At 33.6% G+C, this 24,723-nt stretch overlaps 3 protein-coding genes across 3 annotated transcripts; 2 read left to right on the forward strand and 1 right to left on the reverse strand.

Moving 5' to 3' along the window:
* The first annotated feature begins 712 nt into the window (after positions 1-712).
* Positions 713-3,251, forward strand: LOC106794094 (beta-conglycinin, alpha chain-like). Its single transcript, NM_001349254.1, has 6 exons — positions 713-1,562; positions 1,648-1,823; positions 1,910-1,990; positions 2,116-2,415; positions 2,548-2,827; positions 2,948-3,251. Exons 1-6 carry the CDS (start codon positions 779-781, stop codon positions 3,142-3,144), a joined length of 1,818 nt encoding a protein of 605 aa, NP_001336183.1. The 5' UTR covers positions 713-778; the 3' UTR covers positions 3,145-3,251.
* Positions 3,252-6,871: 3,620 nt separating this feature from the next.
* Positions 6,872-9,430, reverse strand: CG-3 (beta-conglycinin alpha-subunit). Its single transcript, NM_001249927.2, has 6 exons — positions 8,591-9,430; positions 8,330-8,505; positions 8,163-8,243; positions 7,738-8,037; positions 7,326-7,605; positions 6,872-7,205 (listed from the first exon to the last, which is right to left on the reverse strand). The coding sequence occupies exons 1-6, from the start codon at positions 9,372-9,374 to the stop codon at positions 7,009-7,011; spliced, it is 1,818 nt and encodes a 605-aa protein (NP_001236856.2). The 5' UTR covers positions 9,375-9,430; the 3' UTR covers positions 6,872-7,008.
* Positions 9,431-18,648: 9,218 nt separating this feature from the next.
* Positions 18,649-22,331, forward strand: LOC100806832 (transcription factor DICHOTOMA). The gene is made up of 3 exons (XM_041013565.1): positions 18,649-18,675; positions 19,514-20,673; positions 22,265-22,331. The coding sequence occupies exons 1-3, from the start codon at positions 18,649-18,651 to the stop codon at positions 22,329-22,331; spliced, it is 1,254 nt and encodes a 417-aa protein (XP_040869499.1).
* Positions 22,332-24,723: the final 2,392 nt, after the last annotated feature.

Raw genomic sequence — 24,723 nt, forward strand, 5'->3', positions numbered from 1 at the left:
ATCTTGGTACTCTCGAATGCCACCACAACACTGACTAGTCTCTTGGATCATGAGAAAAAGCCAAAGAACAAAAAAGACAACATAAAGAGTATCCTTTGCAAAAAAATGTCTAAGTTCATAAAATACAAACAAAAACGCAATCACACACAGTGGACCCAAAAGCCATGCACAACAACACGTACTCACCAAGGTGCAATCGTGCTGCCCAAAAACATTCACCAACTCAATCCATGATGAGCCCACACATTTGTTGTTTGTAACCAAATCTCAAACGCGGTGTTCTCTTTGGAAAGCAACCATATCAGCATATCACACTATCTAGTCTCTTGGATCATGCATGCGCAACCAAAAGACAACACATAAAGTATCCTTTCGAAAGCAATGTCCAAGTCCATCAAATAAAATTGAGACAAAATGCAACCTCACCCCACTTCACTATCCATGGCTGATCAAGATCGCCGCGTCCATGTAGGTCTAAATGCCATGCACATCAACACGTACTCAACATGCAGCCCAAATTGCTCACCATCGCTCAACACATTTCTTGTTAATTTCTAAGTACACTGCCTATGCGACTCTAACTCGATCACAACCATCTTCCGTCACATCAATTTTGTTCAATTCAACACCCGTCAACTTGCATGCCACCCCATGCATGCAAGTTAACAAGAGCTATATCTCTTCTATGACTATAAATACCCGCAATCTCGGTCCAGGTTTTCATCATCGAGAACTAGTTCAATATCCTAGTATACCTTAATAAATAATTTAAGATACTATGATGAGAGCACGGTTCCCATTACTGTTGCTGGGACTTGTTTTCCTGGCTTCAGTTTCTGTCTCATTTGGCATTGCTTACTGGGAAAAAGAGAACCCCAAACACAACAAGTGTCTCCAGAGTTGCAATAGCGAGAGAGACTCGTACAGGAACCAAGCATGCCACGCTCGTTGCAACCTCCTTAAGGTGGAGAAAGAAGAATGTGAAGAAGGTGAAATTCCACGACCACGACCACGACCACAACACCCGGAGAGGGAACCTCAGCAACCCGGTGAGAAGGAGGAAGACGAAGATGAGCAACCACGTCCAATCCCATTCCCACGCCCACAACCTCGTCAAGAAGAAGAGCACGAGCAGAGAGAGGAACAGGAATGGCCTCGCAAGGAGGAAAAACGCGGAGAAAAGGGAAGTGAAGAGGAAGATGAGGATGAGGATGAGGAACAAGATGAACGTCAATTCCCATTCCCACGCCCACCTCATCAGAAGGAAGAGCGAAAGCAAGAGGAAGATGAGGATGAGGAGCAGCAGCGAGAGAGCGAAGAAAGTGAAGATTCTGAGTTACGAAGACATAAGAATAAGAACCCTTTTCTCTTCGGCTCTAACAGGTTCGAAACTCTCTTCAAAAACCAATATGGTCGCATTCGCGTCCTCCAGAGGTTCAACCAACGCTCCCCACAACTTCAGAATCTCCGAGACTACCGCATTTTGGAGTTCAACTCCAAACCCAACACCCTCCTTCTCCCCAACCATGCTGACGCTGATTACCTCATCGTTATCCTTAACGGTGAGTATTATTTACTTAATAAACATCATCACTTGCTTCTGCTTCTTGTAAAATTATGATGATGAATTTGTTCTGTTAATTACAGGGACTGCCATTCTTTCCTTGGTGAACAACGACGACAGAGACTCCTACAGACTTCAATCTGGTGATGCCCTGAGAGTCCCCTCAGGAACCACATACTATGTGGTCAACCCTGACAACAACGAAAATCTCAGATTAATAACACTCGCCATACCCGTTAACAAGCCTGGTAGATTTGAGGTACTGCCCTTTCTTTATAAATAATTAATTATTCTTCTAATTTGTTTCCAAATTTGAAGATCAATCTTCCTTTTTTTCCCCTGTAGAGTTTCTTCCTATCTAGCACTGAAGCTCAACAATCCTACTTGCAAGGATTCAGCAGGAACATTTTAGAGGCCTCCTACGATGTAAGAAACCAACACACCATCTAATTTTCATTACCATTTAGTAGTTTATCCAACTGTCACACTACACTGGCTAATTAAATATTATCGTTATCCTTATATATTTGTTTCCGTGCTTGATTTTACAGACCAAATTCGAGGAGATAAACAAGGTTCTGTTTAGTAGAGAGGAAGGGCAGCAGCAAGGGGAGCAGAGGCTGCAAGAGAGCGTGATTGTGGAAATCTCGAAGGAACAGATTCGGGCACTGAGCAAACGTGCCAAATCTAGTTCAAGGAAAACCATTTCTTCTGAAGATAAACCTTTTAACTTGAGAAGCCGCGACCCCATCTACTCCAACAAGCTTGGCAAGTTCTTTGAGATCACCCCAGAGAAAAACCCCCAGCTTCGGGACTTGGATATCTTCCTCAGTATTGTGGATATGAACGAGGTAAGCAGAAAAACCATGTAGACAAACTGAACAGGACAATTGAGTTCTACTATTCACTCTCTTCTTAGTTAGAGAAGCCTATTATTGAGACTTTAAATAATGATTTACTTTTTTCTTTGTTCACAAATATAGGGAGCTCTTCTTCTACCACACTTCAATTCAAAGGCGATAGTGATACTGGTAATTAATGAAGGAGATGCAAACATTGAACTTGTTGGCCTAAAAGAACAACAACAGGAGCAGCAACAGGAAGAGCAACCTTTGGAAGTGCGGAAATATAGAGCCGAATTGTCTGAACAAGATATATTTGTAATCCCAGCAGGTTATCCAGTTGTGGTCAACGCTACCTCAAATCTGAATTTCTTTGCTATTGGTATTAATGCCGAGAACAACCAGAGGAACTTCCTCGCAGGTATATAATTTATATATCACAATCAAATAGAATATTGTTGTTACTTTTTTGTTTTATTGCATGTGAAACATAGCCGCCTGAGTTATTTCAAACCTAAACTTGGTGATTGAAAACTTGAAGGTTCGCAAGACAATGTGATAAGCCAGATACCTAGTCAAGTGCAGGAGCTTGCATTCCCTGGGTCTGCACAAGCTGTTGAGAAGCTATTAAAGAACCAAAGAGAATCCTACTTTGTGGATGCTCAGCCTAAGAAGAAAGAGGAGGGGAATAAGGGAAGAAAGGGTCCTTTGTCTTCAATTTTGAGGGCTTTTTACTGAATAAGTATGTACTAAAATGTATGCTGTAATAGCTCATAGTGAGCGAGGAAAGTATCGGGCTATGTAACTATGACTAGAGCTTCAACTATGAATAAATAAATCGACAGGACAGCATATGATGCTTTTGTTTTGTGTTCTTCAACTGTCTGCTTAGCTAATTTGATATGGTTGGCACCTATAATTATAAATACTTTACTCTGAAGCTAAATTATCCGGATTATGATGATTGTATTATCTAAAAAATGACATTAAATCAGATATATATATATATATATATCTTCGACAAAGTGTCTAGGACTACTTGAAAAGAAATTTGTCTTGTTATTGAGTCTTTCAAATTGATAAGATCTGAAGTCTAAATAATTTTAAGAGGTATCATGTAAAATTTGAGTTTAATTGATAGTTAATTTTGGTTAAAAATAATTAGAATTTCTTCACCTTAACATTGTTTTTAATGAAATAATAAAGAATTCAATATCATTGTAAGGTTACATCTCCCGTGTCTTCAAAATTCAAACACTTTTACCAAGACACTTGTCATTTGTAAGGTTATATCCCCCGTGTCCTCGAATTTCTAAGGTAAAATTCTTTGGATCATAACACTGCAGTTTCCTTCCACCATTATGTTCTCATCGTTGATATATTTTCCTTTCTTTGCGAGGAAGTCCTTTAGAAATTTGGTATACAAAGGCATCTGCTGTAAGGCCTCTCTAAAGGGAATGGTGATCCCCAACTTATTGAAAATGTCAAGAAACCGAACAAAATATCGTTTCTTGTCTTTCTTTGATGGCACCAAGGGATATGAGATGTCCTTCATTGGGACTGAGGGTATCTCTTTTCTAGTCTTCATGGCCAACTGACTTTTGGTCTTAATAGGCAAGATTCATCACCTCTCTCCTTACTCTTATTTTTCTCTTATTAACCCTCTTCTCTCTTTTTATTCTCTCCTTCCTCATTACTCACATACTCCAATACTCCCTTAGATCTCTTTTCTCTCTCAGTATCTTCAATCCTCTGGCTCCTAATGAAAATTACATTGCACTCCTCCTTAGGATTATTCTCTATGTTGGCCACAAAATTGTCTGTGGACGTTTCAAGAGAATACAATTCCTTATGGAAGGCAAAGGCTAGAAGAAGGAGAAGTAAACATTGAGAGTCATTCCTTCCCTTCATTTCCTTTCTTATCTTTTCCCCCTTTACTAAATATTCTCATCTTGCAATTGTAAAGTCTTCATGACAATGAGAGGATAAACCCCATTTGTTGAAAACTTGGCAGTCAACTATTCTTGATGTAATTTCTCTTCCTATCTATTTATAAATATTACATTTGCATTATCTTTTCTTGTGCTTAATATCATTGCTTGTGGCTTAATCACCCATTTGCATGTTAAGTTTTAAGGGTAGCGTTGGAAAACATTTTTTTTAATAGAACTAAGAAATGGTATCTAAATAAAGTCATCACTAAGGATATGTTGATTTTTGTTTAGTCTGCTATACATCTCTATTCTTATTGTAATTTATTATTTTAGCTCTGTATAGGAATTTGGGAGAGAAAATAGATAAATTAGGCTCTTTCATGCAGAGGACCAAAGTTAAATTATATTAATAGATGTAGATGTAAATTTGAATAATGATAAATAGAGAAAAATCATTAACATTTCATCAAAAAGTAGCTCTGTAGGCTAAGTTTCCAACATTTTCATCTTCTGAATTTACTTCTACAATATTATTGGGTTCTCTAATCTTTATGTCTTTTAATTTAAATTCTTGTTTAATTTCTTCTCTTGTTTGATTTAATTTAATGTCAATTTAAATTACTATTTTTCTCATAACCTTCTCAAATAAATTTTCTTTAACTTCTTTTACTAATCAAATATTCATCTACCTAAGTACAAACATGTTAACTCATTGACAAATGCTTCAAATTGTCACAAGTAATAAAGTAAAATGAAAGTCAGAGTGTCGAGTGCATATGAACTTTGTTTGTACTTGGGTTGATGCAAACTCAATTTTCAAGCAATAGAAGAGATAAGGAATGAAAAATTGTAAAATTCAAATAAAGTAAAAGATAAGAATGATAAAAAAAATTTAAAATAAAATATTAGGAGATAAGATAAAAATCTAAAGAGATGAGAGATTTAAAGATAAAAAAGTAGAAGATAAAATAGATACGAGATTTTAATGTAAAAGATAAGAAAAGTAATAGATAAAGATAATGATAAAAAAATGAATTCAGAATATTTGGGGCCTATCATGCTAAAACTACTTGTGATGCAATGTTAATGATCTTCTCTATCTAACGTTATCTTAGTTTCCACCCACATCTATTATGATACTCTATCTTTAGTTTCCCGCATGAAGAGCCTAATTTGTCTATTTTTTACTCCAAATTTCTTTGTAAAGAAAAAAACAATAAATTACATTAAGATTAAGGATGCATAGAATAGACTAAAAAATATCAATCTATTTTTAGCAATGATTTCATTTAGATGCCCTTTTCCAATTCTTAGAAAATAATCATTTTTCAATGCATTACCCCCTAAACAATATATGAGCATGGGTGATTAGACCATAATCAATAAAACACATAAAAGAGCAATAAAAACGAGATTGCATTAGATAGATAATAGGACATAACTGGCTCCCTACAATGGAGTTTAGCCTTTCATTTCCGTGAAAGACTTTACACTTTAAGGACTAATATGGATAGAAGAAGGGAATGGATGGATAAAGGAAGAGAAGGAGATAATGGACATAGATAGAAGGTTTCCCCTAGTTGAGATCAGCAGGTATTCATTAGAGAGCTCTGAATCTTGGGGTGTGTTTCTCCTTTGCTTCTTACTCTTTTCATAGGCCTAGGATAACTTAAAAAATTCACGCAACCTCGTGCTAAATGGGCCTTTTGGGCTTAGCCAGTATGGCTAAAGGAAGAGAAGGGAATGGATGGATAAAGAGAAGGGGATAATGGACATAGATAGAAGGTTTCTCCTTGTTGAGATCAGTAGGTATTCATTAGAGAGCTCTGAATCTCGGGGTGTGTTTCTCCTTTGCTTCTTACTCTTTTTATAGGTCTAGGGTAGCTTAAAATTCACGCAACCTCGTGTTAAATGGGTCTTTTGGGCTTAACGAGTATGGCGATGATCACGTGTTTAGCGTGAGATTCATGCTAAGTGTGCCTTTGTACTTTCACATCAATCTTCTTCGTGTCAAGCGTGAGCTGACCATTAAGCAAGGAGATGCATTGATTATGTCTTGTGCGCTAAGCGAACTGTTTTAATTTTCAACTTTTTTCTTCAAGTTTTTGCATCAATTTTCTTCCAAATCACTTGAAATTTTCTTCTTTTAAATCCTACTGGTAAAAAATTACAATGATATTAAATTCTTTATTATTTTATTAAAAACAATGTTAAAGTGAAAAAATTCTAATCATTCTTAACCAAAATTAACTATCAATTAAACTCAAATTTTACATGATGCCTCTTAAAATTATTTAGACTTCAGATCTTATCAATCTGACAGACTCAATAACAAGATAAATTTCTTTTCAAGTAGTCCTAGACACTTTGTCGAAGATATATATATATATATATATATATATATATCTGATTTAATGTCATTTTTTAGATAATACAATCATCATAATCCGGATAATTTAGCTTCAGAGTAAATTACTTCTGCGTATTTATAATTATAGGTGCCAACCATATCAAATTAGCTAAGCAGACAGTTGAAGGACACAAAACAAAAGCATCATATGCTGTCGATTTATTTATTCATAGTTGAAGCTCTAGTCATAGTTACATAGCCCGATACTTTCCTCGCTCACTATGAGCTATTACAGCATACATTTTAGTACATACTTATTCAGTAAAAAGCCCTCAAAATTGAAGACAAAGGACCCTTTCTTCCCTTATTCCCCTCCTCTTTCTTCTTAGGCTGAGCATCCACAAAGTAGGATTCTCTTTGGTTCTTTAATAGCTTCTCAACAGCTTGTGCAGACCCAGGGAATGCAAGCTCCTGCACTTGACTAGGTATCTGGCTTATCACATTGTCTTGCGAACCTTCAAGTTTTCAATCACCAAGTTTAGGTTTGAAATAACTCAGGCGGCTATGTTTCACATGCAATAAAACAAAAAAGTAACAACAATATTCTATTTGATTGTGATATATAAATTATATACCTGCGAGGAAGTTCCTCTGGTTGTTCTCGGCATTAATACCAATAGCAAAGAAATTCAGATTTGAGGTAGCGTTGACCACAACTGGATAACCTGCTGGGATTACAAATATATCTTGTTCAGACAATTCGGCTCTATATTTCCGCACTTCCAAAGGTTGCTCTTCCTGTTGCTGCTCCTGTTGTTGTTCTTTTAGGCCAACAAGTTCAATGTTTGCATCTCCTTCATTAATTACCAGTATCACTATCGCCTTTGAATTGAAGTGTGGTAGAAGAAGAGCTCCCTATATTTGTGAACAAAGAAAAAAGTAAATCATTATTTAAAGTCTCAATAATAGGCTTCTCTAACTAAGAAGAGAGTGAATAGTAGAACTCAATTGTCCTGTTCAGTTTGTCTACATGGTTTTTCTGCTTACCTCGTTCATATCCACAATACTGAGGAAGATATCCAAGTCCCGAAGCTGGGGGTTTTTCTCTGGGGTGATCTCAAAGAACTTGCCAAGCTTGTTGGAGTAGATGGGGTCGCGGCTTCTCAAGTTAAAAGGTTTATCTTCAGAAGAAATGGTTTTCCTTGAACTAGATTTGGCACGTTTGCTCAGTGCCCGAATCTGTTCCTTCGAGATTTCCACAATCACGCTCTCTTGCAGCCTCTGCTCCCCTTGCTGCTGCCCTTCCTCTCTACTAAACAGAACCTTGTTTATCTCCTCGAATTTGGTCTGTAAAATCAAGCACGGAAACAAATATATAAGGATAACGATAATATTTAATTAGCCAGTGTAGTGTGACAGTTGGATAAACTACTAAATGGTAATGAAAATTAGATGGTGTGTTGGTTTCTTACATCGTAGGAGGCCTCTAAAATGTTCCTGCTGAATCCTTGCAAGTAGGATTGTTGAGCTTCAGTGCTAGATAGGAAGAAACTCTACAGGGGAAAAAAAGGAAGATTGATCTTCAAATTTGGAAACAAATTAGAAGAATAATTAATTATTTATAAAGAAAGGGCAGTACCTCAAATCTACCAGGCTTGTTAACGGGTATGGCGAGTGTTATTAATCTGAGATTTTCGTTGTTGTCAGGGTTGACCACATAGTATGTGGTTCCTGAGGGGACTCTCAGGGCATCACCAGATTGAAGTCTGTAGGAGTCTCTGTCGTCGTTGTTCACCAAGGAAAGAATGGCAGTCCCTGTAATTAACAGAACAAATTCATCATCATAATTTTACAAGAAGCAGAAGCAAGTGATGATGTTTATTAAGTAAATAATACTCACCGTTAAGGATAACGATGAGGTAATCAGCGTCAGCATGGTTGGGGAGAAGGAGGGTGTTGGGTTTGGAGTTGAACTCCAAAATGCGGTAGTCTCGGAGATTCTGAAGTTGTGGGGAGCGTTGGTTGAACCTCTGGAGGACGCGAATGCGACCATATTGGTTTTTGAAGAGAGTTTCGAACCTGTTAGAGCCGAAGAGAAAAGGGTTCTTATTCTTATGTCTTCGTAACTCAGAATCTTCACTTTCTTCGCTCTCTCGCTGCTGCTCCTCATCCTCATCTTCCTCTTGCTTTCGCTCTTCCTTCTGATGAGGTGGGCGTGGGAATGGGAATTGACGTTCATCTTGTTCCTCATCCTCATCCTCATCTTCCTCTTCACTTCCCTTTTCTCCGCGTTTTTCCTCCTTGCGAGGCCATTCCTGTTCCTCTCTCTGCTCGTGCTCTTCTTCTTGACGAGGTTGTGGGCGTGGGAATGGGATTGGACGTGGTTGCTCATCTTCGTCTTCCTCCTTCTCACCGGGTTGCTGAGGTTCCCTCTCCGGGTGTTGTGGTCGTGGTCGTGGTCGTGGAATTTCACCTTCTTCACATTCTTCTTTCTCCACCTTAAGGAGGTTGCAACGAGCGTGGCATGCTTGGTTCCTGTACGAGTCTCTCTCGCTATTGCAACTCTGGAGACACTTGTTGTGTTTGGGGTTCTCTTTTTCCCAGTAAGCAATGCCAAATGAGACAGAAACTGAAGCCAGGAAAACAAGTCCCAGCAACAGTAATGGGAACCGTGCTCTCATCATAGTATCTTAAATTATTTATTAAGGTATACTAGGATATTGAACTAGTTCTCGATGATGAAAACCTGGACCGAGATTGCGGGTATTTATAGTCATAGAAGAGATATAGCTCTTGTTAACTTGCATGCATGGGGTGGCATGCAAGTTGACGGGTGTTGAATTGAACAAAATTGATGTGACGGAAGATGGTTGTGATCGAGTTAGAGTCGCATAGGCAGTGTACTTAGAAATTAACAAGAAATGTGTTGAGCGATGGTGAGCAATTTGGGCTGCATGTTGAGTACGTGTTGATGTGCATGGCATTTAGACCTACATGGACGCGGCGATCTTGATCAGCCATGGATAGTGAAGTGGGGTGAGGTTGCATTTTGTCTCAATTTTATTTGATGGACTTGGACATTGCTTTCGAAAGGATACTTTATGTGTTGTCTTTTGGTTGCGCATGCATGATCCAAGAGACTAGATAGTGTGATATGCTGATATGGTTGCTTTCCAAAGAGAACACCGCGTTTGAGATTTGGTTACAAACAACAAATGTGTGGGCTCATCATGGATTGAGTTGGTGAATGTTTTTGGGCAGCACGATTGCACCTTGGTGAGTACGTGTTGTTGTGCATGGCTTTTGGGTCCACTGTGTGTGATTGCGTTTTTGTTTGTATTTTATGAACTTAGACATTTTTTTGCAAAGGATACTCTTTATGTTGTCTTTTTTGTTCTTTGGCTTTTTCTCATGATCCAAGAGACTAGTCAGTGTTGTGGTGGCATTCGAGAGTACCAAGATTAAAAGAACCGACATGCATATAATTACGATGGAAGAAGCATAAGTAATTGATCGGTACGGCTGTTATCAAATTAATTAATGAGCGGCAAATGGAGGCCTATCAAAACACTAAGGTGCAATTGACACTTCATAACTCGTAGTTCGAACAATATGTAAGAATAATGATTGATTATTAAAGAATAGTCATTTTTTGACTTGTCTAGGTATATATGCCAAATAAAAAAACAGAAGAAAATTGATAATAATAGAAAATAAATGTAGTTATAAAATTATTTTAATTAATCAATAAAAGAGAAATTTTGTTTTTGTTTTTAAATTTACATGTGAATACATATTAAAATATAAATATATTGTTATTTCTTAAATAATACGTATTAAATGTTTTTTTCATTTGGATATAATAATTTTTATTTTTAATTTCTATTTAGGACACACATTAAAAAAAAAGTCATGAAACATTAAGTTTTGATGTATATCTTTTTTGTCACATTTAATAATTAATTAAGTATACGATATAGTTATTACAATTTTAATTACATTATTTTTTTATCTGAAATTTACAATTGTCTCAAAAATATATTCACATATTATAATATCATTAAATTAAAATTCAAGTCTGGTCCAAATCCAAGCACTTTTAAGGTTTTTTTTATCCTAATAGTCTTTATATAATAAAATTGTTTTATTTACTTTCTTTTCTTGAATCATATATTATAAGTGTTTTCCCACCCATTAGATTAGAGAGATCAATCTCGCTTTGTAGTAATATGTGACTATGACTAATACTTTTAAATGCCTAGTGATGGTCAAGATGTAATAGCAAGGTCAGGAGGTAATAGCAGTCATTTTGAAAAGGTCACAGAACCCGAATAATATGTGGCCAAAAAAATTGAAAAGACAGCTGCGTGAATGACATCAATTGAGCTTCACGTGCATTTTTTTTATCTCATCATTTAATGCATTTTATATAAGCATGGGTTTGGTAACTAACTAACTAAGTAATTAATTACAAATGTTTTTTTTATAATTTTGATGAATAGCTCTAAAAAATAATTACTTTCTTTTAATTAAGCGATGAAGATCAAGGAAAGATTTGAAAAAGAAAAGGAAAACTTAAATCAAAAGACTATTCAATTGTGTTGATAAGACCTAAGAAGACATGAGTCAAAAGAAAGAAAATCTAAAGTTAGGTTGGAGTGATCATAAGTTTTTTATTTTTGATTTAAATATAATTTTTAAAATAAAAGGTATTTGATAAAAATGGGGTTGAATTGATTTTTAAAATATTTTTTACAATTATTTTAAAAATCAAGAAAAAAGATTTTTTGAACTTGATTTTTAGTTTAAAAACACACATATCTCACATTTGATATTTTCTGTTATCACTATCATTACCATCTTCATCATTGTCATTACCATCTCCATCATTGTCATCACCATCATCATTGTCACCATTGTCACTACCAACACCATTATTGTCACGGTCATAATTGGTTGTTACCACCACCACTATCGCAATCGACTTCATCACCACCACCATCAATGTCACCGCCACAAATAACATCACAATCTCCACCAACGTCGTTGCAACCACCATCATACTATCATCATTGTCACTCTCACCATAGTTGCCATCTGACATCACCAACGACATTACTACCACCACCATCATCATCAATGTTGTCCTCATCGTCATTATCACCACCACTATCAACAATATCACCTTCTTCATCGTCATTGTCACCACAACCACCACCAACATTGTTGCAACCACCATCACCACCACTTGTTGTCACGACCAACACCACTACCACCACCATTCATCATTGTCACTGCCACCATCATCGCCACTAACACCATTGGCATTGCTATCGTGCGTTGCCGCCACCACCACCTCTATCATCATCACCACTTGTTGTCACTACCACCATCATATTATCATTGTTATCGCCATCGGCATCGCCACCACCACCAATGTCACCTCCACTACCACTATCGTTATCACCATTGGTATTTCTATCATCATTGCTACTACTAATGATAGAGGAAAGGAATAACTCCTAATGTTTGCTTCTTCTTTCTTCTAGCATTTGCCTTCTATAAGAAATTTTATTCTCTTGGATTTTCTATGTGTGTTTTTCCTTCTTCTCTCTCCTTCTTTTATAGGTGTAGATCGGCTTAGTTTTTACGCAACCTTCGCACTGAGCACGCTTGTTGTGCTTAGCGAGTATGGCGGTCATCCTTGCGCTAAGCACAACTCTTTCCTAAATCAGTCTGCTTGCCTCAATTAGCCTTCACTTCCCAGAATTATCTTCCTGACGCTAAGCGTGTTGTTCCCGCTAAGTTTGTGCCTCACATTGAGCGTTAATAACTGCGAAATTTAGGTTTAATTGAAAGTCAATTTTGGCTAAGAATGATTAGAATTTCTTTACTTTACTATGAAAATTTCAAGTGCTTTGGCGGAAAATTGATGCAAAAACTTAAAGAAAAATTTAAGATTGGGATAGCTCACTTAACGCACGAGACAGACCCTGTGCATCTCCTTGCTTAACGACTAGCTCAAGCTAAGCGCGTGATCGTCGTCATGCTCACTAAGCCCAGACATTGTTGCGCTCAGCGCGTGATGACACCGTCATTCCCGCTAAGCCCATAAGTGACACTCAGAGCGAGGTCGCGTGAATTTTAAGCTACCTTAGGCCTATAAAAGGAGTAGAAAATAGAAGGGAAAGACACACGGAGTCTCAGAGCTCTTTATTGAATATATCCAAAGCCTGAGCATCTCTCATAAGGGAAACCCTCATTCTCTGGTCATTCTTCCCTTCTTTTCTTTTATTCATCCCTTTCATTCTTCTATCTACATCAGCTCCTAAAGTGTAAAGTCTCTCATGACAATGAAAGGCTAAACCCCCATTGTTGGGAGTCTGACAGGCTAACTCTTGTAATATAATTCTTTCCTATTATCTATTTAATGTAATCTAATTTTTATTGCTCTTTTCTGTGCTTTATTGTATAGTGATTATGGTCTGATCACTCATGTTCATGTATTGTTTAGGAGGTAATGCATTGAAAAATGGTTATTTTTTAAGAATTGGGAAAGAGCATCTAAATGAAATCATTGCTAAGAATAGAGTGATATTTGTTTAGTCTATTTTATGCCTCTTTAATCTTAATACAATTTATTGTTTTTATCTTTGTAAAGAAATTTGAGAGAGAAAAATAGATAAATTAGGCTCTTCATGCTGGAAATTAAAGATAAAATATCATAGTAGATGTAGGTGAAAACTAGGATAACATTAGATAGAGAAAAATTATTAACATTGCATCACAAGTAATTTTGGTATGTTAGGCTCCAACGCAATTGCATTTTAAATTCATGTTTTGCATTCAAATTAGTGTTATTTTTTCTTGTTTTCTTATCTTTTACTTGCGTCCTTGAATTTCACACTCACAATTTTGTATCTCTTCTATTTCTTTCAATTGTTTAAAAATTGGGTTTGCAATAATTTAAGTACAAACAAGCGCCTAGACCTGCTAAGCGTGCTTCTTCATATTTCCAATTTGTTCTTTTGAACTTTACTTTACTCACTTAAGTATCATAAATTTATCAATTTTTAATATTTTCTGCACAAAAATTTAAATAGTGTTAAAATAATAATTATTTACACAAAAGAAAGAAATAGAAGAGAAAAATAATAAATTTTTATATTATTTAATCCAAAAATATACCTATAAATAACCATTATGAATAAGCAAGACTTCCTTATGGTGCCACAAATCAAACTTGTTTATTAGTTTCACTTTTTTCCACTTAAAACATATTATATATATATATATATATATATATATATATAGTTTGATATAAAGCTATACTAGATCATCAAATTTGTAACATACAAGAAATTAAAGACAAGATAACCTAACCTGATTCAAATTTACACTGACCCAACAAATCCAGACGGAACCAGATCGGGTGACCCAATTGACCAATTGTACTTCGGATTTAGATGTTAATGTCACAATTTTTTATTCAAAATAAAAGATGAGAAAGATATTCAGTGTAGTGAATTCACACGCACATTAAAGAAAGATCAAATTAAACGTTTAGTTTCTTTGTTGATGGATTGGATGCCAACTGTACGTTGTTTAGCTATCAATGCAATTATTGCTATGTTAACTAGCCGGTCCACTATGAGACAGTAGGGTGCATAGCTCTTATTGTGAGGTTTGTATCACCCAACATGCATGGTCCATCCATTTCCCTTTTTTAGATAACTTGGCAAAATCTTAAAAGAATAATGTTTTTTACATCTCCTCGCAACACTTTATTAATTTAGATTCCGTACAAATTCCGGGCAAAGTGGTTAGCGGTCCCAGTATATAAGTAAACTCTTGCAGGGTTTAGTTGGCGCGCTTCTTCTTCTTAAAAAAGAAATGCATATAGAGAAGTAATTGTTGAATTTATGATCAATTGAATTTAATTATGATTATTGTGTTTTTTTTATAAAGATAATATGAATATTGTATTTAATAACTCAAAGTCGTCAAACTATTAAAATCACTGTTGGCATGAGTAACAAATTCTCATTTCTAATTAATTTTGAAATCTGACAACCAAACATGAAAATAATCCAGATTGTATTCAGAGAGCAACTACAGTTTGCAAACAAGTATATAGAATATAGAATGCTTTGTTTATACTTTAAGATATAACATAAAATTTGAGTTATTAGCGGTGTGTTAAAATCAGAATAGTCATTGAACTCATTATAGTACTAATTTAAAATTTAATGATTCAATTATGGTTAATAATAACAACAATAACTAAATAAAAGTAAGACACAAAATAATATCAAAGAAACGTACAGACCAAAAAAATCAAAGAAACGTAATGCTATAACTTTATAATACTAAAAAAATAAAAGTAAAACATATTTTTATAAGGTTTTAACATTAAATGTACATACAAATTGAAATAAAATATATCATAATAAGTTTCAATAACACATAACAACATTTATTGATTAACAATAACACGTTAACATCTAAAATAAAAATTATGATAAATACTTTAGATTATTTTAAAAAATAAAAATAATGTTATACTAATTTTTTTGTATTGACTTGCTATGAAAAAATTATATTTATCAGTTTTGACCCATTTTTCTCTAGGTCATTTCTGTTATTTACTCAAATCTAACAGTTGACAGGTTCAGCTAATTAGTTTGATTTGGTTTTGAAAGTTCTAAACATTAGCGATAACATGAAATTAGAAGTGAAAATATGCCAGGCTACTCCGTAGGATCTTCGTTAAGCGTAGACTTTTTAATTTATTAAATAAACTAGACTGAGACTTTTTAAAAGGCCTATTTGATTAAAAAAAATTAGATTTTAGATCATTTAAAAATCTTTTTTTTAAGGAAAGCATCTCATATTATTTCAACTTTAAGAACATACTTAATATGTACATTGTGGAACTGAATTAAAAACTTGTGAACTAGCAAACAATCTAGATGTCTTAACTAGTGTATAGTGACTCACTTAGCCATGTCTATGGACAAACTTAACACTAAAGTTTTGAATAAATTAAATGTTCAATCTACGTACAATTTTTCAGCAAAGCCCCAAATTCATTATTCTTGAAGCTGAACGAGTTGAAGTTTTCTACCACCAATTTGAACCAGATTCACTATTTAAGAAGTCTTTTAAACTCAACAGTCTGGTCAATTTATAATTAAGTAAATATAAATAATAATCTTTTGTTAATATTATTATTATATTAACTTTCTATAATATGTTAATTATATGTTAATTTATCTTTTTAAATATTAAGCATTTGAGCTAAATATAGAATCAAGCCTATAATCCTATTGAAAGAAAATTTTTTATATGCCCTATCTAGAGGCGTTAATGCAAAATAAACTTCTAATATCATGAATGCCATATTAGACATTAAATTTAAGCTTATATCACATAAATAAATTAAGGTTGATTCTTATCAGATTTAATCAACATATTTTCTCTCATATTCCATGGCTTGAATAGTAGTGGTTTTAGTTTTCATAATTTATATTCCCTTTGGTTGTTTTCATAATTTATATTCCTATTACTCCAACTTACAGGATTTACACCTTCAATGTAACGACCAAGAAAGAAGTCGGCTAAGAAAATGGCATGCATAACCAATAAGAATAAAACAATAGATATATTAATGATGAGAGAATTAATTAAAATAATTTAAACTAATAAAATATTTTAAAAAATAATAAAATTATATCTCATTAATGTTATAGATAATTTTTAAAAAAACATAAATTTAGGATAAATTTAATATTATTAACTAAATTAACCAAATTTTTTTATTTGTCTCGTTGAATTTGGATCTTATAAAAAGAACTGGAGTACTTTTACATAGGATTTTTTCCAATGGCCTATTAATCGGTTAATTTATTTAGATATAATTATACATATCTAAAAGCTTTAATATAAAACTAAGTAGGTTAATAAGCTAAGTCAAGTTTTCAAAAAGCTCAAATCACGCTTAATTAAAAGTATTTGACAAGTATTAGGCTAACTTGAATGTTGATTTTACTAAATAAATCAAACTCTTTTTTAAAAAAATAAACTTCAATTAAATAATTGAGAATATTAAAAAAAAAACTTTATTCGACCCAATCTATTTGCACTCTTACTTTTGCAATTACCACCTAGACATGGTTAGACAAATTAACTTGGAGAGGCCGGTCAAACTAATTTAACTTGGAGACTCGTTGTTGAATTAGAGATCTGTGATTTGGCAGCTCATATTAGTCCAAATGAATTGGTGTTCGGCAGGTTGGATGAATGGGTGTGTTGTAATTTTTTGGAATTTTTAAAGATATATAGTACGAATCTTACAAACTTTTAAGTGTAAAATTTACATGTTATACATTTTTTATTTTTTTTAAAATTTATTTCAATTTGTACAATGTAATCTTGAAATGACCTAATGCTTTAAGTGAGTATTAATCATCGATTCGAAAATGATAATATTAGCTAGATAAACTATTTGTAATTTTTCATGGCCACAACGAGATAAGATGTGGGTTTCATGTCCCATTCATGCTAAAAATTCAATGTTCTTTTTATTACAAATGAACAATACAATTATCAATTTAACAAATAAAAATACTTTCTTAAAAACATAACTTAATTTTAAATAGTTTTATTCTAAAATATTCAGAATAACTCAATTTCTGAATCTCAACGAATATTTGTTTCTTACTATGCATCTAGTTGTATATTAGAAGCTAATGAGTTGACGCAGTGATGCAAGATATTGTTGCATCACATTTAAGAAAATAATCTATTTAATGAAACAATGTGTGTCTCATTCTCTCCGTATATAATTTTTCTTAAATTAAGAGCAGTCATATATTGCAAACAAAATTAATCTCTAATTATGTGAGTCGTTGGAGGATACCGTGCATGGTCTCTATAAAAAAAAATCTAGTTATATATTAGATTGCACTCATTTAAGAGATTCCACCCTTAGTAGTTTGTTAAGATTTTATTTGCTTACCTTTATTGATTTTAAATATTTTTATTTAGAAATTTTATATTCACACACACACACTTTAAGAGTGTTTATGACACATTTTGTCTCACTAATCCAGTCTAAATCAAAGTTAATTTTGATGTATTTGAGTTTTAGAAATTAAATGTAATATATTTTAAAAATGATCGAGTTCCAGTTATTATACCTTTGCGTTATCTAACTTTGGTTTTAATTTTTCTGTATTCTTTTATAAAACATAATTTTAATTATAAAATTTCTTAATTTGATGAATACTATTTTATATAGCACAACGTTATACTTATATTGATGTTACTCGTTTTGAAATATGTCATAAATTATACTACCTTAATTGTAATTTTACAATTTAGCAATATATAACGTGGATATTGTGTGTCAACAAATTAAATTGACATAGTCCTTCGTGCTCTCATGTTCATCCAACTAAAACATGTAAACTCTTGAATAAATATAATGCTTATCATAGACTTTGCCAATGAGTCAACAACCATACAGCAATTTCACATGCACTTATGTTTGGCTCCAAAACACCCATTGGCAATGCCTTGTTAAGGCAAAACCTCGTATCATGCATAAAATATCTAGTAGTCCAGCTGATACGCTACAACGTAATTTTATTGTAGTTAAAAAAAACAATTTCTATTCTTAATTTGACAAACAAGGTTGCATATCAGTAGTACTGGCTTATATTTTGTAGTAAAATATCCAATTTGCATATTATATTTTACTTATATCATTCAGTTTTCCGTATTAAAATTAGAATATTGTACAAGATTTCTAGACCGTTAAAAAGTCTAGCGAATGAAATCAATTTTTGACGAATTAATTAAAGAGACAGATAAAATTGTAATATGCATGTAAATAACTAAATGTTTTATTTAAGCACCTACGTATTCATATACTAAATACTATAACGTACATATATGTATCCCAGGGAAGCTGAAATCGCTGTCAGAGATGAATGAGCTTTTTTCGGGATTGAAATGAAGTTATGTGGGCGCATTAAAAAAGAACACCAAATTTTTTAGTCAATTTATACTACTTTCAACTTTTCAGAAAATGAAAAATGTAATTTTAATTTTTCCTGACGAGTTTGTATATTTGCGGTTTAGTTTTTACAGAACAAACAGCTGAGAAGCTATTACAACCTCTCACCAACCTTTTCTTTTACACTTCCTGTACGGCTGCAACTTCAAAAGTTGGTTACCTTTCGGATAAAACCCATCTAAACTAGATCCACAAAGTACTTAATTTCTGTATAATATTCTTCTAGCAGTTGATGGCCTTGGATATGCTATTGGAATATGGCACAAAACAAAAAATTATTGTGTCCTTTTGATCGATGTGCTGTCGTGATACTTGAGCCGGATTTTCTCCTTCTGCCCTAACCCAGATTGGTAATAATGTAGTTGTATTCACAAAATAAATGAAATTATGATCAAAGTACTTTATTGGCCTAAACTAAATCTCCCTTTCTCCTGTCCTCACTTTCCTCAACAACACACACTTCTCTCTCTCTCTTACTTTAAAAAACAAAATAATAATAATAATAATAATAATAATAATAAATAATAAGTCTTTAATGGTCATTATAGTAGTAGTACTTATAATTAGTACATAGCAGCTAGTCTCCTTTCAAAGATAGAGATCCTTTCAAAGATAGAGATGGGGAATACCGGGAAATGATTATATAAGTGTAGTAGAACTGTACTTGGACCGTTAAGTAGGAGCAGAGAAGCTACCTCTGTGTTATAATTGTGAACTTTTTACTCACTGAACAATAGCTAGGGTTTTCACCCCACTGAAATTGGTTTCAATCTGCAGATGTCCTCTTCCACATATGACTCCTCTAACCTTTTCCCTAACTTCCCTTCGTCTTCTTACCCTATCCTTCCTTTTCTCATTGATCCTGAAAATGATTTTGCAAGCCACACCCTTCTTGATGACCACCCTCTTGTTGTTCCCGCCGGCCTCATACATGATCCTCCATTACTCCCTGAAGAAACCGTTGCCAATTTTGCAGTTGCAGCTGACTGCACTGCCGCCATGCTTGAACACGATGCAGCAAACACTAACTATGGTTCCCACTATGGTAGCAGCGTTTCCAATTTTCTCACCCAGAAACCTGCTGCAGCCACAGCCAAAAAAGACAGGCACAGTAAGATTCACACATCTCAGGGTTTGAGGGACCGGAGGGTGAGATTATCAAGCGAAATAGCCCGCAAGTTCTTTGATCTTCAGGACATGTTAGAGTTTGACAAACCAAGTAACACCTTCGATTGGCTCTTCACAAAGTCTGAGAATGCAATCAAAGAACTAGCCCGAAGTAAGCATAGCGGCAGTGTTAGTCGGGGTGACATTAAGTATTCCCGCTACCCGTCTGTGGATTCAAACAACAACAACAAATCATTGGTGGATGGTGGTGATGCTTCCCGAGGGAGGAAGTTGAAATGGGCACAGAGGGATGATGTTTGTGTTCAGAACAAAAAAGAGTCAAGGGAAAGGGCAAGGGCAAGGGCAAGAGAAAGGACTTGTTACAAGATGTGTAGCTGTAGTAGAAGGGTGCAGCAGAAGGACTCTGATGAAAGGTTCCCTGCAACTACAAACACTCAAATGCTACACCAATTGAGGTCTTCCATTCAGCCTGAACTTGAAGATCAACCTCGTGCAAGATGGGTTCAGCCTTATTATAATAACCCTTATTTCATTGATAATGAAGCACCAAGAAATGGCTTTAACGTCATCGAAGAATCTATTATGATAAAAAGGAACATGAAGCCTTCATCTCACCAAAACCTTGTGATCCCTAGGGATGCAAGTTTCAACAACAATGAGTTCCCCCTATTACCCTATTCCAGTACTACTCCAAACTGGGATAGTACTAATGGGGCCGTTAACTTTGGTGGAATAAGCACGATGAATCTATCTACATGTTTCATGAACCCGTGGTAAGTTTTAAATTTTTATTTCTTCTTAATTTTAATAACTGCTTCAGGTTTTTTCAACTTGTGTTGATGTTTTAGTGATTTCTGCGTCCAGATTTGTAGAGCTTCATTCAAAATCTTTGGAAAATTCTTGGGGCGAGTGCATCAATCAGAGTCGACACTAAAATGTTCTAGTTTTCGGTAAAATCTGATCAGAATCAAATCCTCGAGTGTGCTTTGCCTTGTAATCAACATCATCTCACAGTTCTGTGTTTCTTCTCTCTATCAGCAACTTTTTCTGCCCTATATTCCCATTTTACAATGTTTGTACTGATAATCAGCCAATGGCATGTCAAAGTTCGCATAAAGGTTTCCTGCGTCCTGCGTGTATTATATCTGTCCAATATTTAAAGTTTGATTTAGCATGTATTATCAAAAGTCATGATGTAACTCGCTAGCAGCTTTATTCACGCTTTTATTTTTTTTATTGATGTAATTGGGTAGTCTTCAGTGGTGATCAGGATAGGGGTTTACAAGGATCAGGATAAAACTAAAAAAATTCAGCTTGTCTGCAGTTAACCTTGTTTTTATTTTTTGGTGCTAAAACTGCAGTTAACCTTGTAGATGTTGGGGATTTTTTTATTGATGTACTTTTGGTGATCAGGATAAGGGTTTAGAAGGATCAGGATAAAACTAAAAAAATTCAGCTTTTGTCTGCTGTTAACCTTGTTTTTTATTTTTTGGTGCTAAAACTGCAGTTAATCTTTTAGATGTTGGGGATCTTGCTAATTTACATTCTCTGCGAAAATCATAAATTGTTAGAAAAAGAGATGAAGAGACAAGAGATTATAGAAAAGATTTTCTTTTATTTGACACACTATACTACATAGTTTGATATTCTATTTACAATAGAACAACCTGTAGACATTACATAACTATTCAATTAAGACACTAAATTGACACAATGTCATAACCCTTTCAATACATAGTAGTTACAAAAAAATAATATTCCTTAATTTCTATTAACTCACACCCATTCACCTACTAATAATAACTCACAATTCTTTATTTTTTAATTACTATTATTATTTCTAACATAAATATGTTAATTTTATAACCACAGAACATACAATGAATTAACTATTGATTTCTTGTTTTGGTAATTTGGTATATATAGTTATTGAAAATTTTAACCCTTATATCTTAAGGCAATATTATGGGTAACAAAATGTTAATTATGTTCCAATGTTAGCATGCCAAGCATTGATTTGAAATTTTAGCTTTCTGATACTTATGAATGATAACTGTATCCATATTATTTCCTTGCCAAGTTTATTCAATTCAAAGGGATGGATCTTTTGATATCTTTTCAGAGGTCATAGATAGATGGCTACAATCCATTGGATCACCAAGATGTTTTGATACCGCATTCCAGATTTTGGTAACTATATTTGCAAGTTTCTGAGCAGAGAACAAAATGGATGTTTAGAACTTATGAATTCATGCACTCAAATTGTTATTGCTATATATACAATCTATATTACAACTGATGTTCACTTCGACTCTATAGAGTTCCTGTTTTCCTTTTCATTTTTATGCCTCCACTTTATATTAGGTTTATTGTACAAGATATGGAAACATGCATGGATCAGCAGGTTACTGATGTTCTGACTGGAGCATGACTGTTTAATATATTTGCCAACACAATTTCTGAGAAATCTGATGGTGTAATGATTGATGACCTAATGATCTTTTACAGTTTTTTAAGCTTTTGATACCCTGTGCAATTATTATTTTGATGTATCAAAGAGTTGCTACCACAACTTGAACTTATGACATCTATCAAAATTCCATACCCATCACAATCACTTGAACGATGCACCCAGGTGGATGGAAATCCAGTGTAATTATAATTCTGTGCCTTCCTACAAACTGGTATTATTTATACATGCTCAATATTGTTACAAGAGATACATTTATCTTTCCTTCTTGTGTTTAATTTGAACCTTGTCACTATTCTACAGCTTTAATTGTGGCAGCTTACAAACAAACCAAGCTTTCCAGTGGTTGAGTTAACAAGTCACTTATAAATTGATTCTATATAATGTCTTCTTGAACCTAAAGCTCAATGAGCTGGTTTTAGGGAAAAAGAAACAGATTTGATGATGTACATAATCATAAGCAAGCATACTGAATGTTGGATTGTATATGTTTAATTTGCGCTCCTTCATTTTGAAGATATACCAATTTGGAATTTTCCATATTTTGATGTCATCTCCAATGTAAGGCACGACAATATCAGAGGCCCTAATTATGAAAATGAAAGTAATTCAAGGGTTACACCAATATATAAATTACAACTGACCCATTAATTTTTCTTAGATTCGATGCTTTAGTACAGGCTTGTTTTGTTAGGTGCATGTTTTCTGTTGTTCTGCTAATGTAGGGATTCTTGCTGTCTTGGTCATCCTGCAAGCAGTAGACTCAGTTTTCACTTTTCACATCCCATCTTTTTCTGTGCATTTCCCATACGAAATTAATTTAGCTCCTTTAAACAAGAAGATATACAAAAATAATACGTAAGATATTTAATCTTGATTTGAATTAAATTAATGACAAATATATCCTTACTTTCTCACTATATATTTCCTTAGTTTTTTAAATCCTATTCTAAGTATACATTCTTCTAAATTCTGAACCCTATAAATTAACTGTCAAAATTTTCAGTTTAACTTAAAAACCACTAACGAATAAGGTTGAATTAAATGACAAAGAAAAGAATAAATAAGGTTGAAATAAAAGTGTTTGCTTTGATTCCTACAATCATTTACTACTAAACATACGTACTGCATACACTCTCTGTGAATCGTCACAAGTTGTCTTATGAGTTAAGACTTGAACTGACTTTTCTCTCTTAAACTTTATATACCAAAAATAAAATATAAAAACTTTAAAACTCTTGTTATCGCTTCAAAGATTAAAATCACAACTAAGTTAGGGGTTTTAAGTCCCAACATTTAATAATAAAAGAGATGCAACGGTACTGATTTCTGAATACTGACGCCTAGTTTGTGTACGTTAACTTGGCGTTGACGGAGGGCTACAAGCATTTCTCAATACCAATACCTCGTTTCGGCATTTTATAACAAAACATTGGTTAAATCTAAGATAGTGTGATATGTTTGAGTAGAATTTAGAAGGAAAGGACAATAAAAGACAAATTGTTCTATTTTTATAATGTCTTGAATATTTATTCATTTTTAAATAAAAATTGGGATATTAAATTTATTCTAGTTTTTTTTTATTTTTTTTACTTAATAAATTATTAAAGTAGTGAATATTTATTAGAAATAAATTTTGCCTTTCCATCCTTTTTTATTTTTCCAAAGTCCAAATCCGAGACATTCTCTACGGTCCAATACTTCTTGTTTGATGGGTTTTGTTTTCCTTGGGTACAAATGTTTAGTGGAATTTATCATAGTTTGAAAAGAAATACATATTTATTAAAAAGAAGAGGTTGTACTGATTGAATTCTACATTATTTTATAAAGAAAAATAAAAATAATGGGATGGCATTAAAAAGCCAGACTTATTACAAGTATCAATAAAGGTTTATTGTGATATCAGTAGTCATTGAATTGACGTTTAACTACAAAGGCCATGCGTTATATTAATATTAATGATGAACTAGTGTGATATCAGCAGTAATTAGTTCTATCATATTTTACTTTTAAAGTTCTGTATTGATTAAATCTTACTAAAATATCATGTGTTCAGGGCTAAAATAATAAAATACACAGAATAATAATAATAATATCACTTTGCCTAAAAAAATATCACTGAACTATTACATTTTCTTTTCAATATTATATCACCTGTAACTCCCCCACTCTCTCATGAATGTCATATTTGGTCTCCGCCCTTTAAAACTATTTAACTTTTTAACGTTCGTTGCAAATTATCTCTATTTTATTTCATTCTCAACCTCTCACAGATTTATACATTTTTTTATGGGAAAAATAAGTTTATTTGCGCGATAAAAATAAAAGTGTAAAAAAAATTATATATATTATT

Source organism: Glycine max, chromosome 20 (assembly GCF_000004515.6).
Source record: "Glycine max cultivar Williams 82 chromosome 20, Glycine_max_v4.0, whole genome shotgun sequence".
NCBI classification, from domain to species: domain Eukaryota; kingdom Viridiplantae; phylum Streptophyta; class Magnoliopsida; order Fabales; family Fabaceae; genus Glycine; species Glycine max.

Bases quoted from the DNA above. Each gene is read 5' to 3' on its own strand.
- LOC106794094 (NM_001349254.1), top strand. From the start codon at position 779: ATGATGAGAGCACGGTTCCCATTACTGTTGCTGGGACTTGTTTTCCTG. The intron at 1,991-2,115 runs GTAAGAAACCAA...TTGATTTTACAG, and splicing joins TTTTAGAGGCCTCCTACGAT to ACCAAATTCGAGGAGATAAA. The intron at 2,416-2,547 runs GTAAGCAGAAAA...TCACAAATATAG, and splicing joins GTATTGTGGATATGAACGAG to GGAGCTCTTCTTCTACCACA.
- CG-3 (NM_001249927.2), bottom strand. From the start codon at position 9,374: ATGATGAGAGCACGGTTCCCATTACTGTTGCTGGGACTTGTTTTCCTG. The intron at 8,038-8,162 runs GTAAGAAACCAA...TTGATTTTACAG, and splicing joins TTTTAGAGGCCTCCTACGAT to ACCAAATTCGAGGAGATAAA. The intron at 7,606-7,737 runs GTAAGCAGAAAA...TCACAAATATAG, and splicing joins GTATTGTGGATATGAACGAG to GGAGCTCTTCTTCTACCACA.
- LOC100806832 (XM_041013565.1), top strand. From the start codon at position 18,649: ATGTATCCCAGGGAAGCTGAAATCGCT. The intron at 18,676-19,513 runs GTCAGAGATGAA...AACAATAGCTAG, and splicing joins CCAGGGAAGCTGAAATCGCT to GGTTTTCACCCCACTGAAAT. The intron at 20,674-22,264 runs GTAAGTTTTAAA...ACTTTATATTAG, and splicing joins ACATGTTTCATGAACCCGTG to GTTTATTGTACAAGATATGG.